The sequence below is a fragment of the Dreissena polymorpha genome, chromosome 8, assembly GCF_020536995.1.
Source record: "Dreissena polymorpha isolate Duluth1 chromosome 8, UMN_Dpol_1.0, whole genome shotgun sequence".
In the NCBI taxonomy this organism is placed as follows: domain Eukaryota; kingdom Metazoa; phylum Mollusca; class Bivalvia; order Myida; family Dreissenidae; genus Dreissena; species Dreissena polymorpha.
In genome coordinates, this window is record NC_068362.1 from 18609284 (window position 1) to 18624665 (window position 15382).

Genomic DNA, 15382 nt, shown 5'->3' on the forward strand with positions numbered 1-15382 from the left:
TGACCTTAACATGTAGATGAACATAACATGTAGATGATCTTAACATGTAGATGAACATAACATGTAGATGACCTTAACATGTAGATGACCTCAAATTGTAGATGAACATAACATGTAGATGACCTAAACGTGTAGATGACCTTAACAAGTAGATGACCTTAACATGTAGATGAACATAACATGTAGATGACCTTAACTTGTAGATGAACATGACGTGTAGATGAACTTAACATGTAGATGATCTAAACATGTAGATGACCTTAATGTGTAGATGACCATATTGTGTAGATGACCATAACGTGTAGATGACCATAACGTGTAGATGACCATAATGTGTAGATGACCATATTGTGTAGATGACCATAATGTGTAGATGACCTTAACATGTAAATGATCTTAATGTGTAGATTAACATAATGTGTTGATGATCTTAACATGTAGATGACATTAACGTGTAGATGACCATAACGTGTAGATGACCTTAATATGTAGATGACCTTAGGTGATGACCTTAATGTGTAGATGACCTTAGGTGATGACCTTAACGTGTAGATGACCATAATGTGTAGATGACCTTAGGTGATGACCATAACATGTAGATGACCTTAGGTGATGACCTTAACATGTAGATGACCATAACGTGTAGATGACTTTAATGTGTAGATGACCTTAACATGTAGATGACCTTAAGTGTAGATGACCATAACATGTAGATGACCATAATGTGTAGATGACCTTAACGTGTAGATGACCTTAACGTGTAGATGACCTTAACATGTAGATGACCATAACCTGTAGATGATCTTACTGATTTAAAATTGGGCTGCAACAAGTTTTGGCAGAGTTAGGGCCCTTAGTCTTTTTCTTGGCCTTTTTATGGCTTTTTCATTCTCCAAATATGTATCTTTGGGGATTGTTATACATGTCTGGTTTTATTCTGTAAAAGAAAAGAATAAGTAAAGACTCATGTAGTCTAATAAGAAGATGTATATTTTAGGATATTGAAGTGTCTATATTTTTATTTCCTTTAAAAATCTTATGAATTCATTATTTTAACTTGAATTTTATACGTGGAATTTTGGAATGTATTTCACATGTACTGTCTAATAAATAAATATTAAAATAGAAAAAAAAATGTAATATTGCTGATAAATAATAGTGAATTAGTCTGACTTTATACTAAAAAAACCAAACACTGTTTCAGATACCTGTTGCATGCAAGACATGCCCAATGTGCAAGGCTACAGTAGTTTCCAACAGGACTCATAAACTTTCAAAATCTTCAGGTAACATTGTTTGTTAACATGACATGCTAATAACTTAACATGGCATAAAATTCCAAACTGAAATTCATTACTGTCTTTTGGTAGAAAGCTCAGAATTGAGAACATGTGCTCATGTTGAGCTTTTATGATTGCCTGTTGTCGCGCGTGGGTCGTCAATATTTGCCTTGTTAACATTCTAGAGGCCACATTTATTTTCCGATCTTCATGAAACTTAAGCAGAAGATTTGTCCCAATCATATCTTAGATGAGATCAAAAATGGTTTTGGTTCAGTTGAAAAACATGGGCGCCAGAGGGGGGGGGATTTTTCTTTCTAATTGTGGCTATAGTAAAACCTTGTTAGCAGTCTAGAGGTCACATGTATTGGTTAGAACATTTGTTCAAATGATATCTTGGACAACTTTTAAAATTATCTCTGGTTGGTTGAAAAATATTGCCACCAGGGGGGTGGGCATTTTTCCTTATATGGCTATGGTCAAACCTTGTTAACACTCTAGAGGCCACATTTACAGTCTGATCTATATGAAACTTAATCAGAATATTTGTCTCAATGATATCTTGGAATTATTTTTAAATGGTTCTGGTTGGTTGAAAAACATTGCCGCCAGGGGCCGGGGCTTTTTTCCTTAAATGGCTATAGTAAAACCTTGAAAACACTTTAAAAATCACATTTATTGTACAATCTTCATGAAGCTTGGTCAAAACATGTATTCTTATTTTATCTTGGATGATTTGGAAAATGGTGCTGGTCTGTTGAAAAGCATGGCCGCCATGGCCCTCTTGTTTAAAACAAATTGCAAGTCTTTAATTATATTACACCCCCCACCCCTATTGGATATAGTCTTCAGGTTTTCCTGGATGTCATTCATTGCTAAATAGTTGACTCTGTTGTTGTTTTTTGTCAACTGATAAGCCTACCTGGACTGTTGTTGTGCAGCGTGCTTTGTCAACTATTAGCTTTTTACCACTCTAGTTGCCATATTTTTCATTCAATCTTGATGAAACGTCAGAATGTTTATCTGGAAAATAACTAGGCCGAGATAGAATCTGGGCTATGTGAGTCCAAAAACTAGGTAACAAGGAAAAACCTTGTTACCAATCTAGATGCCACATTAATGCTTTAATCTTGCTAAAAATTTGTTAGTATGTTTATGCAGACAATATATAGACCAAGTATTTCTGGGTCACATGCGTCCAAAACTATGTTGCAAGGTAGAAAGTTTAAAATCTTGTTACCACTTGATAGGCCATATTTAATTGGTCAGAATGTTAACCTTGACATCTTTAAAGCAGAGTTTGAATCTGGATAATATGCCTTCATAAAACTAGGTCATCAGGTCAAAAATTGGAAAAACCTTCTTACCGCTCTATATATTACAAAAATGGCTTAATCTTGCTGAAATTTGATTAGAATGTTCATTTAGACAATATCTAGACCAAGAACAAATCTGGGTTGCTTGAGTCGGGAAATTAGGTCACGAGGTCAAATCTAAGAAAATTCTTGTAACCATTCTAGAAAAAACATTTTGACTCAATCTTAATGAAACTTGGATCCAATGTTTATCTTAGCAATTCTCAGGCTAAGTTAGAATCTGGGTCATTTGTGTCTATAAACAAGGTAAAATCTAAATTAATAAACACACTTCACTCTATAAGCAACATTTGTGAGTAAACGGTGGTGAAACTTTGTCAGAATGTTTATCTTGACAATATAAAGGCCAAAATTGAATCTGGGTCTGATGCGTCTAAACATTAGTAGGTTACTAGGTCAAATCTGAAAAGAACTTTTTATGCCCCCGGATCGAAAGATCAGGGGTATATTGGTTTTGGCCTGTCTGTCATTGTATGTGTGTGTGTGTCCCAAAACTTTAACCAAAACTTTAACCATCTTCATAACTTTTGCAATATTGAACGTAGCAACTTGATATTTGGCATGCATGTGTATCTCATGGAGCTGCACATTTTGAGTGGTGAAAGGTGAAGGTCAAGGTCATCCTTCAAGGTCAATGGTAGAATTTTTTTTCAAAAACTTTAACCAAAACTTTAACCTTCTTCATAACTTTTGCAATATTGAACGTAGCAACTTGATATTTGGCATGCATGTGTATCTCATGGAGCTGCACATTTTGGGTGGTTAAAGGTCAAGGTCATCCTTCAAGGTCAAAGTTTAAAAAAAATCAAAGCGGCGCATTAGGGGGCATTGTGTTTCTGACAAACACATCTCTTGTTACTACTTTAAGGCAAGATTTATGACTCAGTCTCGATAACACTTGATCAGAATATTTATCTTGACATTATGAAGACCATGTTTGAATCTGGATCAAGTGTGGTCAAGAACTATATCAACTGGTCAAGTCTTTAGCAATCGGTGTCTGCCAATGCAGATGAGTGCTGAATGGTCATTATATCCCTCTTGTTTTAAATAATTATAAGCACTACAAGGGGCTATGTCATCTCACTTTATGGTATGCAATTTTAGAGAAAATGTGTACAAAAACCATTTACTTGTCTAAGTTTACACCAAAAAGCTAAATATTTCTTTGAGACAGGTTTTGATTCTTTGCTTTTAACTGAAACCATTCTGAGACTTAGTCACAACCGTGAAAAGGCGGCTATGACTTCAGAGAATGTGAATGAACTAGGGCACAATCAAACCACTGCCTTATATTTTCAGTGTATTATTTTCCTGTGGTTTAACAAAGAAACACACTCTAGTGGATGTACATGTACATGAAATCTGTAAGATCTCATTTAAAATTAAGTGGCTTCTTAAGGTCTGTAGCACAGTAAATACTTAAACATTAAGTATTGAAGATCAACATTGTATGGGCTTATTATAAGTATGTTGCAATAACAATAATAATAGGCTAAAATAATGTCAGCGTTTTAGACCTAACAATTGTCAAGTTTTAGTTTCGTTCTTGTCTTATAATTGTGTAATACCTTTCACATTTTTATCCATATCACTCAATGTCAAATATATAAAAATGTACATGTATAGTTTCATAATTATAAAATCCAGTACTCCTTATTACATAGTGGTTTGATACATGATACTGCCTAAGTATGACTGAAATAGACAATAATAATAAATCAACCTGCTACCAAATATACCTATTATATCACTTTAAGTTTGATTATTTTTCACACAATTTAGGTCTCGCAAGAAACAGGTGATTTGATGTTATAGAGAAATAGGATAAGTGACATTATGGTACTGTTTAAATCAAAACAGCGTTAGGTAGCTTTCAGGTGAATTAGGCCCTAGAATCGTAAGAAATATGAACTAGACATGGGTGGTACACATTATTGTTTTCATAGTGGTAAAAAAAATATATGAATGGTGCTGCACATGGTTTTAAGGTGTCTGTCTAGATTTGTTGGCAAAATATTTGTATTAAAGCTAATTTGCCTCCATTACATCAGATACCGAAGAAAAAGATTCAGAGTCCAAAATAAGAAGAACTGAGAGGATCCGAAGAGAGAGGCCTGACTTCTTCAATGCCTTAGAAGTGGAAAACAAATTTAAGACAAGAAGGAAGCGAAAGGAGGTAGCATTTCCATCTGAGATTTTCATTGATTTTGGTTAAGATTATTAACTGTAAATATATTTCTTTAACCCTTTCCCACTTAGAAGCAAAGTGAAAATGGCTATGTGCAAACAGCATAAAACCAAAACAGCCTGCGAGTAACTCACAGTCTGTTCAGGTTTTATTCTATTTGCTGCTCATCAGTATCTAAGGTTCAAAGATGAAGCCTTAAAAACTTGAATCTAGTAATAAAGGTCTTAAATTAAATATATCTTTCTTAGGGACTACAAATGTCTGAAAATACGTATCTAAGCGGTAACGGGTTAAACATTAATAACAAAAGGGTATTAATATTTTGCTTCTTAACCTCTTTATCTACCAGAACTTGACAAGATGATATTGCAAAATAATATTTTGTGTTCTTTTAGAGTTCATTTTGCTTGAATGACTTCATCATTTCTTGCCAACAATCAAGTGTATGCATGTATTCAAATGTCTTCATTCCAACTCAAGTGCAGAGTTACACATAATATTATGATAAAATTGAAGTGTTTGAGCTAGGATTTGATTAGGGCAGTGTGTTGTTTGTCAAAAGAGGACTTCAGCGCACTTCGGCCTAATATCCCTGTGGTATATTTTCAATACAACAATTGTTATATATTTCATACTACATCCATCTACAGTCAAAACTGACCTTAAGGTCTCTTGATAATAACCGTCAATTGCAGACAATTGTCAGTCTGGATTCCCCCAGACGAAAATCACTCTTTATTACACTTGAGAATAATGGTCAATTGTCCATAACGGCCAACAGCCAGTATATTTCACTCCGAAAGTCATGTTTGAAATGAAAACAACGGTCAGGCGTCAGTGGTTTCGAGTTGTAAAATTAAGAACTCATACGAAACAGATGCACATAACAATAAGAATCTGTATTAGAAGCAATTATTGGCTGCATTAATAACGACTAAGCTTAAGCGCGTGACAAAGTCAATAGATCTTCACCGCTAAAAACACAGCTAAGCTGGCCAGTGTTGCTATAAGAAGGCAATAAAAAGATTAGTGATTGTCTGTTGAGGAAAAATATACACCTTTTATAACAAACAAAATATTTTTTAACAAGATTTTGGCATCTTTTTCTTTGAATTAGAAAAATACATATATATTGTATTTTTGATATATGACAGTGAATCTGCTTATACATTTGTTCGGACGTAACGTCTGGTCTTTTCCTGGCCTTTTTAGCTCACCTGATTGCTCAGGTGAGTTTTTCTGACCGGTCTTTGTCCGTCGTCCATCCGTCTGTTAACATTTGCTCGTAAACACTCTAGAGGCCACATTTGTTGTCCCATCTTCATGAAACTTGGTCAGAAGCTTTGCCCCAATAAAATCTCGGCCGAGTTCGAAACTGGGTTGTACCGGTGTAGCGGTCCATTTTTTCCCCCGGCCAGTTTTTCCCCGGGGAAAAATTGGCCTAGGCCATTTTTTCCCGGGGGAAAGATTGGCCTAGGCCGTTTTTTCCCCCAGGGAAAAAATGGCCCAGGCCAATCTTTCCCCCCCTTGGCCAAATTTTCCCCTACTTAAAGAATTAATTGCAACATGACTCTTGGCACTTTTTTCGCCCCTCGGCCAATCTTTCCCCCCTCCCTTCCTAAGAATTAATAGCAACATGACTCTTAATTTTTTTTTCTTCCCTTCGCCAATTTCCCCCTCCCCCTACTTAAAGAATTAATAGCAACATGACTCTTTGCCATTTTTCTCCCCTCGGCCAATTCCCCCCTCGCCCCCCAAAGTAATTGTCAAAAGATAAATTAAGTGTAAAAGTGGTCTTTGGAATGAAACCAAATGGTAGGGGTGAAAAACTGGCCAAGGGGGAAAAATGGCCTAAAAGTGAATGAACAAGAGGGTCCTGTATCGCTCACCTGAAACTCCTTCTAGATTGCAAACAAACATTTTGTATGATTTGACTTAGTTGTAACCTAGCTTTTGCCTGCACATGACCAACTTCCAAACTCAGGTAATGATTTGATAGAGATGGACATTGTGACCCATTTTCATGAAGATCAGGAAGAAAATATGACATCTAGAGAGTTAACGAAAGTTTTCTATAATTTGACCTAATGATCTAGTTTTTGACTACCTATCACCTACTTTCAAACTCAACCTATATTTCATTGAGATGAAGGTTCTGACCAATTTTCATGAAGATTGGTATGAAAAGTGACCTCTGGAGTGTTAACTAACCGTTTCTGTGATTTGGTCTGGTGACCTAGTTTTGGAACACACATGACCCACTTTTCCTAACTTAACCTAGATTTCATTGAGATGAACATTCTTACCAATTTTCAGGGGGGGGGGGGGGGGGGGGGGGGGGGAATTTGCAGAAAGGTGAAGAAAAAATGTAAAATAGAAGTAAAATAAAAGATAAGGGGGTTGAGGCAGTTTAAGCAACTCTCAATCAAATTCTGTTGTTAAAACTACTTTAACATGTTAAGGGGGAAAAACTTGCCATGGGGGGAAAAACTGTCCGAAAAGTGAAGAATAAATGTAAAAGATAAGTAAGATAAAAGATAAGGGGGTGGAGGCAGTTTTAGCAACTCTCGATCAAATTCTGTTGTTAAAACTACTTGTACATGGTAGGGGGGGAAAACTGGCCAGGGGAGAAAAACTGGAAGAAAAGTGAAATATAAATGTAAAAGATAAGTAAAATAAAAGATAAGGGTGTGGAGGCAGTTTTAGCAACTCTCAATCAAACTCTAATATTAAAACTACTTTTACATGTTAGGGGGGAAAAACTGGCCAGGGGGGAAAAACTGGACGAAAGGTGTAGACGGAAAGATATATTAAATGAAAAATCAGGGGGGGAAGAATTGGACTAGGGGGGGAAGAATTGGCCTAGGCCACTTTTTCCCCGGGGAAAAAATGGACTAGTCCCTTTTTTCCCCGGGGAAAAAGTGGCCAGGGGGGAAAAAATGGCCTGTTACACCGGTGTAGCGGTCCATTTTTTCCCCCGGCCAGTTTTTCCCCGGGGAAAAATTGGCCTAGGCCATTTTTTCCCCGGGGAAAGATTGGCCTAGGCCGTTTTTTCCCCCAGGGAAAAAATGGCCCAGGCCAATCTTTCCCCCCCTTGGCCAAATTTTCCCCCTACTTAAAGAATTAATTGCAACATGACTCTTGGCACTTTTTTCGCCCCTCGGCCAATCTTTTCCCCCTCCCTTCCTAAGAGTTAATAGCAACATGACTCTTAATTTTTTTTCTTCCCTTCGCCAATTTCCCCCTCCCCCTACTTAAAGAATTAATAGCAACATGACTCTTGGCCATTTTTCTCCCCTCGGCCAATTCCCCCCTCGCCCCCCAAAGTAATTGTCAAAAGATAAAATTAAGTGTAAAAGTGGTCTTTGGAACGAAACCAAATGGTAGGGGGGAAAAACTGGCCAAGGGGGAAAAATGGCCTAAAAGTGAATGAACAAGAGGGTCCTGTATCGCTCACCTAAAACTCCTTCTAGATTGCAAACAAACATTTTGTATGATTTGACTTAGTTGTAACCTAGCTTTTGTCTGCACATGACCAACTTCCAAACTCAGGTAATGATTTGATAGAGATGGACATTGTGATCCATTTTCATGAAGATCAGGAAGAAAATATGACATCTAGAGAGTTAACGAAAGTTTTCTATAATTTGACCTAATGACCTAGTTTTTGACTACCTATCACCTACATTCAAACTCAACCTATATTTCATTGAGATGAAGGTTCTGACCAATTTTCATGAAGATCGGTATGAAAAGTGACCTCTGGAGTGTTAACTAACCGTTTCTGTGATTTGGTCTGGTGACCTAGTTTTGGAACACACATGACCCACTTTCCCTAACTTAACCTAGATTTCATTGAGATGAACATTCTTACCAATTTGGGGGGGGGGGGGGGAATTTGCAGAAAGGTGAAGAAAAAATGTAAAATAGAAGTAAAATAAAAGATAAGGGGGTTGAGGCAGTTTAAGCAACTCTCAATCAAATTTTGTTGTTAAAACTACTTTTACATGTTAAGGGGGAAAAACTTGCCATGGGGGGAAAAACTGTCCGAAAAGTGAAGAATAAATGTAAAAGATAATTAAGATAAAAGATAAGGGGGTGGAGGCAGTTTTAGCAACTCTCGATCAAATTCTGTTGTTAAAACTACTTGTACATGGTAGGGGGGAAAAACTGGCCAGGGGAGAACAACTGGAAGAAAAGTGAAATATAAATGTAAAAGATAAGTAAAATAAAAGATAAGGGTGTGGAGGCAGTTTAAGCAACTCTCAATCAAACTCTGATATTAAAACTACTTTTACATGTTAGGGGGGAAAAACTGGCCAGGGGGGAAAAACTGGACGAAAGGTGTAGACGGAAAGATATATTAAATGAAAAATCAGGGGGGGAAGAATTGGACTAGGGGGGGAAGAATTGGCCTAGGCCACTTTTTCCCCGGGGAAAAAATGGACTAGTCCCTTTTTTCCCCGGGGAAAAAGTGGCCAGGGGGGAAAAAATGGCCTGTTACACCGGGTCAAAAACTAGGCCACTAGGTAAAAGAAAAGAAAAACCTTGTAAACACTGTAGAAGTCACATTTTATGTTCAATCTTCATGTTACTTTGTCAAAATGTTTGTCTTAATGATATCTTGATTGAGTTCAAAAGTGGTTCCTGTCTGTTGAAAAACATGGCCGCCAGTGGGCGGGGCAGTTTTCCTTATTTGGCTATAGAGAAACCTTGTAAACACTGTAGAAGTCACAATTTTGCCCAATCATGAGAGGTGGTCAAAACATTGATTTAATTGATATCTCGGACGAGTTCGAAAATGGTCCAGATAGGTGAAAAAACATGGCCACCAGTGGGCGGGGCATTTTTCTCTATATGTATATAGTGGCAGTTTTCCCTAATTGGCTATAGAGAAACCTTGTAAACACTCTAGAAGTCACAATTTTTGTCCAATCATAATGAAAATTGGACAAAACATTGGTTTTATTGATATCTCGGACGATTTCGAAAATGGTCTAGATCGGTGAAAAAACATGGTGCCAGTGGGCGGGGCATATTTCTTTATATGTATATAGTGGCAGTTTTCCCTATTTGGCTATAGAGAAACCTTGTAAACACTCTAGAAGTCACAATTTTTGCCCAATCATCATGAAAGATGGTCAAAACATTGGTTTTATTGATATCTTGGACTTGTTCGAAAATGGTTTTGATCAGTGAAAAAACATGGCCGCCAGTGGGCGGGGCATTTTTCTGTATATGTATATAGTGAAAACATGTTAACACTCTAGAAGTCACATTTTTTGCCCAATTTTCATGAAAATTGGGCAGAAAATTTGTTTCTTTGATATGAGACTTGTGTTCAAAAATGGTTTCAGTCAAACCTTGTGATCGAACACTATGGAAGTCACATTTTTATGCCCCCCTTCGAAGAAGAGGGGGTATATTGTTTTGCTCATGTCGGTCCGTATGTCTGTCCACCAGATGGTTTCCGAATGATAAGTCAAGAACGCTTAGGCCTAGGATCCTGAAACTTCATAGGTACATTGATCATGAATCGCAGATGACCCCTATTGATTTTGAGGTCACTAGGTCAAAGGTCAAGATCACGGTGACCCGAAATAGTAAAATGGTTTCTGGATGATAACTCAAGAACGCTTATGCCTAGGATCATGAAACTTCATAGGTACATTGATCTTGACTCACATATGACCCCTAATGATTTTCAGGTCACTAGATCAAAGGTCAAGGTCACGGTGACCCGAAACAGTAAAATGGTTTCTGGCTGAAAGCTCAAGAACGCTTATGCCTAAGATCATGAAAGTTCATAGGTACATTAATCATGACTTGCAGATGACCCCTATTGATTATAAGGTCACTAGGTCAAAGGTCAAGGTGACCCGAAATAGTAAATTGGTTTCCGGATGATAACTCAAGAACGCTTATGATTATGATCATGAAACTTCATAGGTACATTGATCATGACTTGCAGATTACCCTTATTGATTTTCAGGTCACTTGGTCAAAGGTCAAGGTCACGTTGACTCAACTTAGAAAAATGGTTTCCAGGTGATAACTCAAGAACGCTTACGCTGCGCCACTTGTGAAAATATCATTTTCTATTATCACGAGTGATCATAAAACTGCATAGGTACATTGAGGTGACCCAAAATAGTAAAATTGTTTTACTCAAGAACGCTTATGCCTAGGATGATGAAACTTCATAGGTGCATTGATCATGACTCGCAGATGAACCCTATTGATTTTCAGGTCACTAGGTCAAAGGTCAAGGTCACTGTGTTTCAACTTAGAAAAATGGTTTCCAGATGATAACTCAAGAAGGCCTATGCCTAGGATCATGAAACTTCATAGGTACATTGGTCATGACTTGCAGATGACCCCTATTGACTTTCAGGTCACAAGGTCAAGGTCACGGTTACTTGACACAGTAAAATGGTTTTTGGATGATAACTCAAGAAAGCATACGCCTAGGATCATGAAACAATACTAGAAATGGCGCGGCAGAGGCCGACGCGTATCCCCACGCCGAATGTTTGACCTAGGTGTGCCCCAGGGTTGGTAATGGGGCCATGCATAGCTGAGATTGACCGTATTGTCATAAGAGAAGTTCATCATCAATTAGAAGTGAATTGGTGTAGAAATGAAGAAGTTATAGTAAAAGGCAATTTGGGTGGGTGTGACATATGTGGGCAGGGCGCCCCAGGGTTGGTAATGGGGCCATGCATAGTTGAGATTGACCGTATTGTCATAAGAGAGGTTCAGTATCAATTTGAAGTGAATCGGTGTAGAAATGAAGAAATTATAGTAAAAGGCAATTTTGGGCGGGTGTGGTCTATGTGGGCGGGGCGCCCCAGGGTTGGTAATGGGGCCATGCATAGTTGAGATTGACTGTATTGTCATAAGAGAAGTTCAATATCAATTTGAAGTGAATCGGTGTAGAAATGAAGAAATTATAGTAAAGGCAATTTTGGGTGGGTGTGGTCTATGTGGGCGGGGCCCCAGGGTTGGTTATGGGGCCATGCATAGTTGAGATTGACCCTAATGTCATAAGAGAAGTTCAGTATCAATTTGAAGTGAATCCGTGTAGAAATGAAAAAATTATAGTAAATGGAATTTTTTGGTGGGTGTGGCCTATGTGGGCGGGCGCCCCAGGGTTGGGATTGGGGCCATGCATAGTTGAGATTGACCCTAATGTCATAACAAAAGTTCAGTATCAATTTGAAGTGAATCCGTGTAGAAATGAAAAAATTATAGTAAATGGAAATTTTTGGTGGGTGTGGCCTATGTGGGCGGGGCGCCCCAGGGTTGGGAATGGGGCCATGCATGGTTGAGATTGACCGTATTGTCATAGGTGAGGTCCAGTATCAATTTGAAGTGAATCGGTGTAGAAATAAACAAGTAAATGTAAAATAACCTAAAAAAATGAGTGATAATTTCTGACGCGGCCCCACCCCAACCCCTATAACTTTTGACCCAGGGGTCAGATCAAAATTCCAAATAGTGCAGGGTCGCACATATGCTCATAGCTACCATGTGTGTAAATTTCAAGGTTCTAGTGCTTTTAGTGTAGGAGGAGATAGTGGCCAGGACGGACGGACAGACGGACGGACAGACGGACGGACGGACGGCGGAGATCACCACAATATCCCCACCTTTTTTTCAAAAAGCGTGGGGATAATAATGGTCAGTTTGATAGAATTTTCTTATTAAATCAATAAAAAATGGAATTTATCATGTTTTTAACACCTTATTACTTTGTTATCCATCTGACATGTGTGCATTATAATCATTGCATCTTTTTAGCTCACCTGATTGCTCACGTGAGCTTTTGTGACCGGTCTTTGTCCGTCGTCTGTCCGTCCGTCCACATTTGTTCGTAAACACTCAAGAGGCCACATTTATTGTCCGATCTTCACGAAACTTGGTCAGAAGCTTTGTCCCAATGAAATCTCGGTCAAGATCGAAACTGGGTCGTACCGGATAAAAAACAAGGTCACTAGGTCAAAAAATAAAATCACTTGTAAACCCTGTAGAAGTCACATTTCATGCCCAATCTTCATGTAACTTTGTCAAAATGTTTGTCTTATTAATATGTTGGTTGAGTTCGAAAGTGGTTCCGGTCATTTGAAAAACATGGTCGCCAGTGGGCGGGGCAGTTTTCCTTATTTGGCTATAGAGAAACCTTGTAATCACTCTAGAAGTCACAATTTTTGCCCAATCATCATGAAAGTTGGTCAAAACATTGGTTTTATTGATATCTCGAACCAGTTCGAAAATGGTCCAGATTGTAAAAAAACATGGCCGCCAGTGGGCGGGCATTTTTATGCCCCCCTTCGAAGAAGAGGGGGTATATTGCTTTGCACATGTTGGTCTGTCGGTCCGTCCACAAGGTGGTTTCCGGATGATAACTCAAGAACACTTGGGCCTAGGATCATGAAACTTCATAGGTACATTGATCATGACTCGCAGATGACCACTATTGATATTGAGGTCACTAAGTCAAAGGTCAAGGTCATGGTGACCTGAAATAGTAAAATGGTTTCTGGATGATAACTCAAGAACGCTTAGGCCTAGGATCATGAAACTTGATACATGTAGGTAGATTGATCATGACTCGCAGATGACCCCTATTGATTTTCAAGTCACTAGGTCAAAGGTCAAGGTCACAGTGACCCGAAATAGTAAAATGGTTTCCGGATGATAAATCAAGAACGCTTAGGCCTAGGATCATGAAACTTGATAGGTAGATTGATCATGACTCGCAGATGACCCCTATTGATTTTCAGGTCACTAGGTCTGAGGTCGAGGTCACAGTGACCCGAAATAGTAAAATGGTTTCCGGATGATAACTCAAGAACGCTTATGCCTAGGATCATGAAACTTCGTAGGTAGATTGATAATGGCTGGCAGATGATCCCTACTGATTTTCAGGTCACTAGGTCAAAGGTCAAGGTCACAGTGACCCGAAATAGTAATATGGTTTCCGGATGATAACTCAAGAACGCTTATGCCTAGGATCATGAAACTTCATAGGTACATTGATCATGAATCGCAGATGACCCTTATTGATTTTCAGGTCACTAGGTCAAAGGTCAAGGTCACGGTGACCCGAAATAGTAAAATGGTTTCCGGATTATAACTCAAGAACGCTTATGCCTAGGATCATGAAACTTGATAGGTAGATTGATCATGACTAGCAGTTGACCCCTATTGATTTTTAGGTCACTATATCAAAGGTCAAGGTCACGCTGACATGAAATAGTAAAATGGTTTCCCGATGATAACTCAAGAACGCTCATGGCTACCATCATGAAACTTCATAGGTACATTGATCATGACTTGCAGATGACCCCTATTGATTTTGAGGTCACTAGGTCAAAGGTCAAGGTCATGGTGACCCGAAATAGTAAAATGGTTTTCAGATGATAACTTAAGAACGCTTATGCCAAGGATCATGAAACTTCATAGGTACATTGATCATGACTCGCAGATGACCCCTATTGATTTTCAGGTCACTAGGTCAAAGGTCAAGGTCACGATGACCCGAAATAGTAATATGGTTTCCAGATGATAACTCAAGAACGCTTATGGCTAGGATCATGAAACTTCATAGGTACATTGATCATGACTTGCAGATGACCCCTATTGATTTTCAGGTCACTAGGTCAAAGGTCAAGGTCACAATAACAAAAAACATATTCACACAATGGCTGTTACTACAACGGAGAGCCCATATGGGGGGGGGGGCATGCATGTTTTACAAACAGCCCTTGTTCTCAATATGTATATAGTGAAAACATGTGAACACTCTAAAAGTCACATTTTTTGCCCAATTTTCATGAAATGAAAGTTTTCTTATATTTATATAAAAGCTTGTGAACACTCTAGAAGTCTTATTTTTTGCCCAATCATCATGAAACTTGGTGAAAAGATTGGTTTTATATATATCACATAATTAATGCCATAATTATTGCCCTTCGATTGTCCAAATTTTCATTATATTATACAAAATTCTAGTAAACACTCTAGAGGTCACAATTTTGTTTCAGATTTTATGAATCTTGGTCATAATATTTCACAAAAACACTCCATATGCCAGAGTTTTGGTTCAATAATGATGAAACTTGACCAGGATGTTTGTCTGGACAATATCTAGGTCAAGTTTGATGTTTGGTAAAGATTGAATGAATTGACTCCTCTCAGGTGAGCGAACTAGGGCCATCTTGGCCCTCTTGTATTATTTTGGATGGGATAATTTTTGTTTGGGATCGGGTGCACTTGCTTTGGGATGGGGTCTGTTTTACGGCTTATTTTGCATAGCAAAAAAATCCCTGTAGCTTATACATGTATGTGTAATATTTTACTGACATAAAACTAGGCTGAATTCAATTTTCCGAATAAAAGAACATTCTAACAAGAAGAAGCTTTTATTTCAGGTCACGATTTGTGTGTCATTGCACTAACACAGACATTTGAATAAGCTTTATTTTCTGAATTTAAGAACATTGCAACAACAAGGTGCTTATATTTTTAGC

The 15382-nt window shown here is 38.1% G+C and overlaps 1 protein-coding gene across 2 annotated transcripts in view; it reads left to right on the forward strand.

The window, feature by feature from the left end:
• Positions 1 to 15382, forward strand: part of LOC127842641 (UPF0547 protein C16orf87 homolog) — a 33265-nt gene that overhangs the window by 13235 nt on the left and 4648 nt on the right. For both annotated transcript variants that reach the window (XR_008031802.1, XM_052372270.1), the window contains exons 2-3: positions 1205 to 1286; positions 4711 to 4835. Coding sequence is in view for 1 of the 2 variants with exons in the window: in XM_052372270.1 (XP_052228230.1) it covers positions 1205 to 1286; positions 4711 to 4835 (207 nt within the window). In the remaining variant the exon portion in view is untranslated. The remainder of the gene's footprint in view (positions 1 to 1204; positions 1287 to 4710; positions 4836 to 15382) is intronic.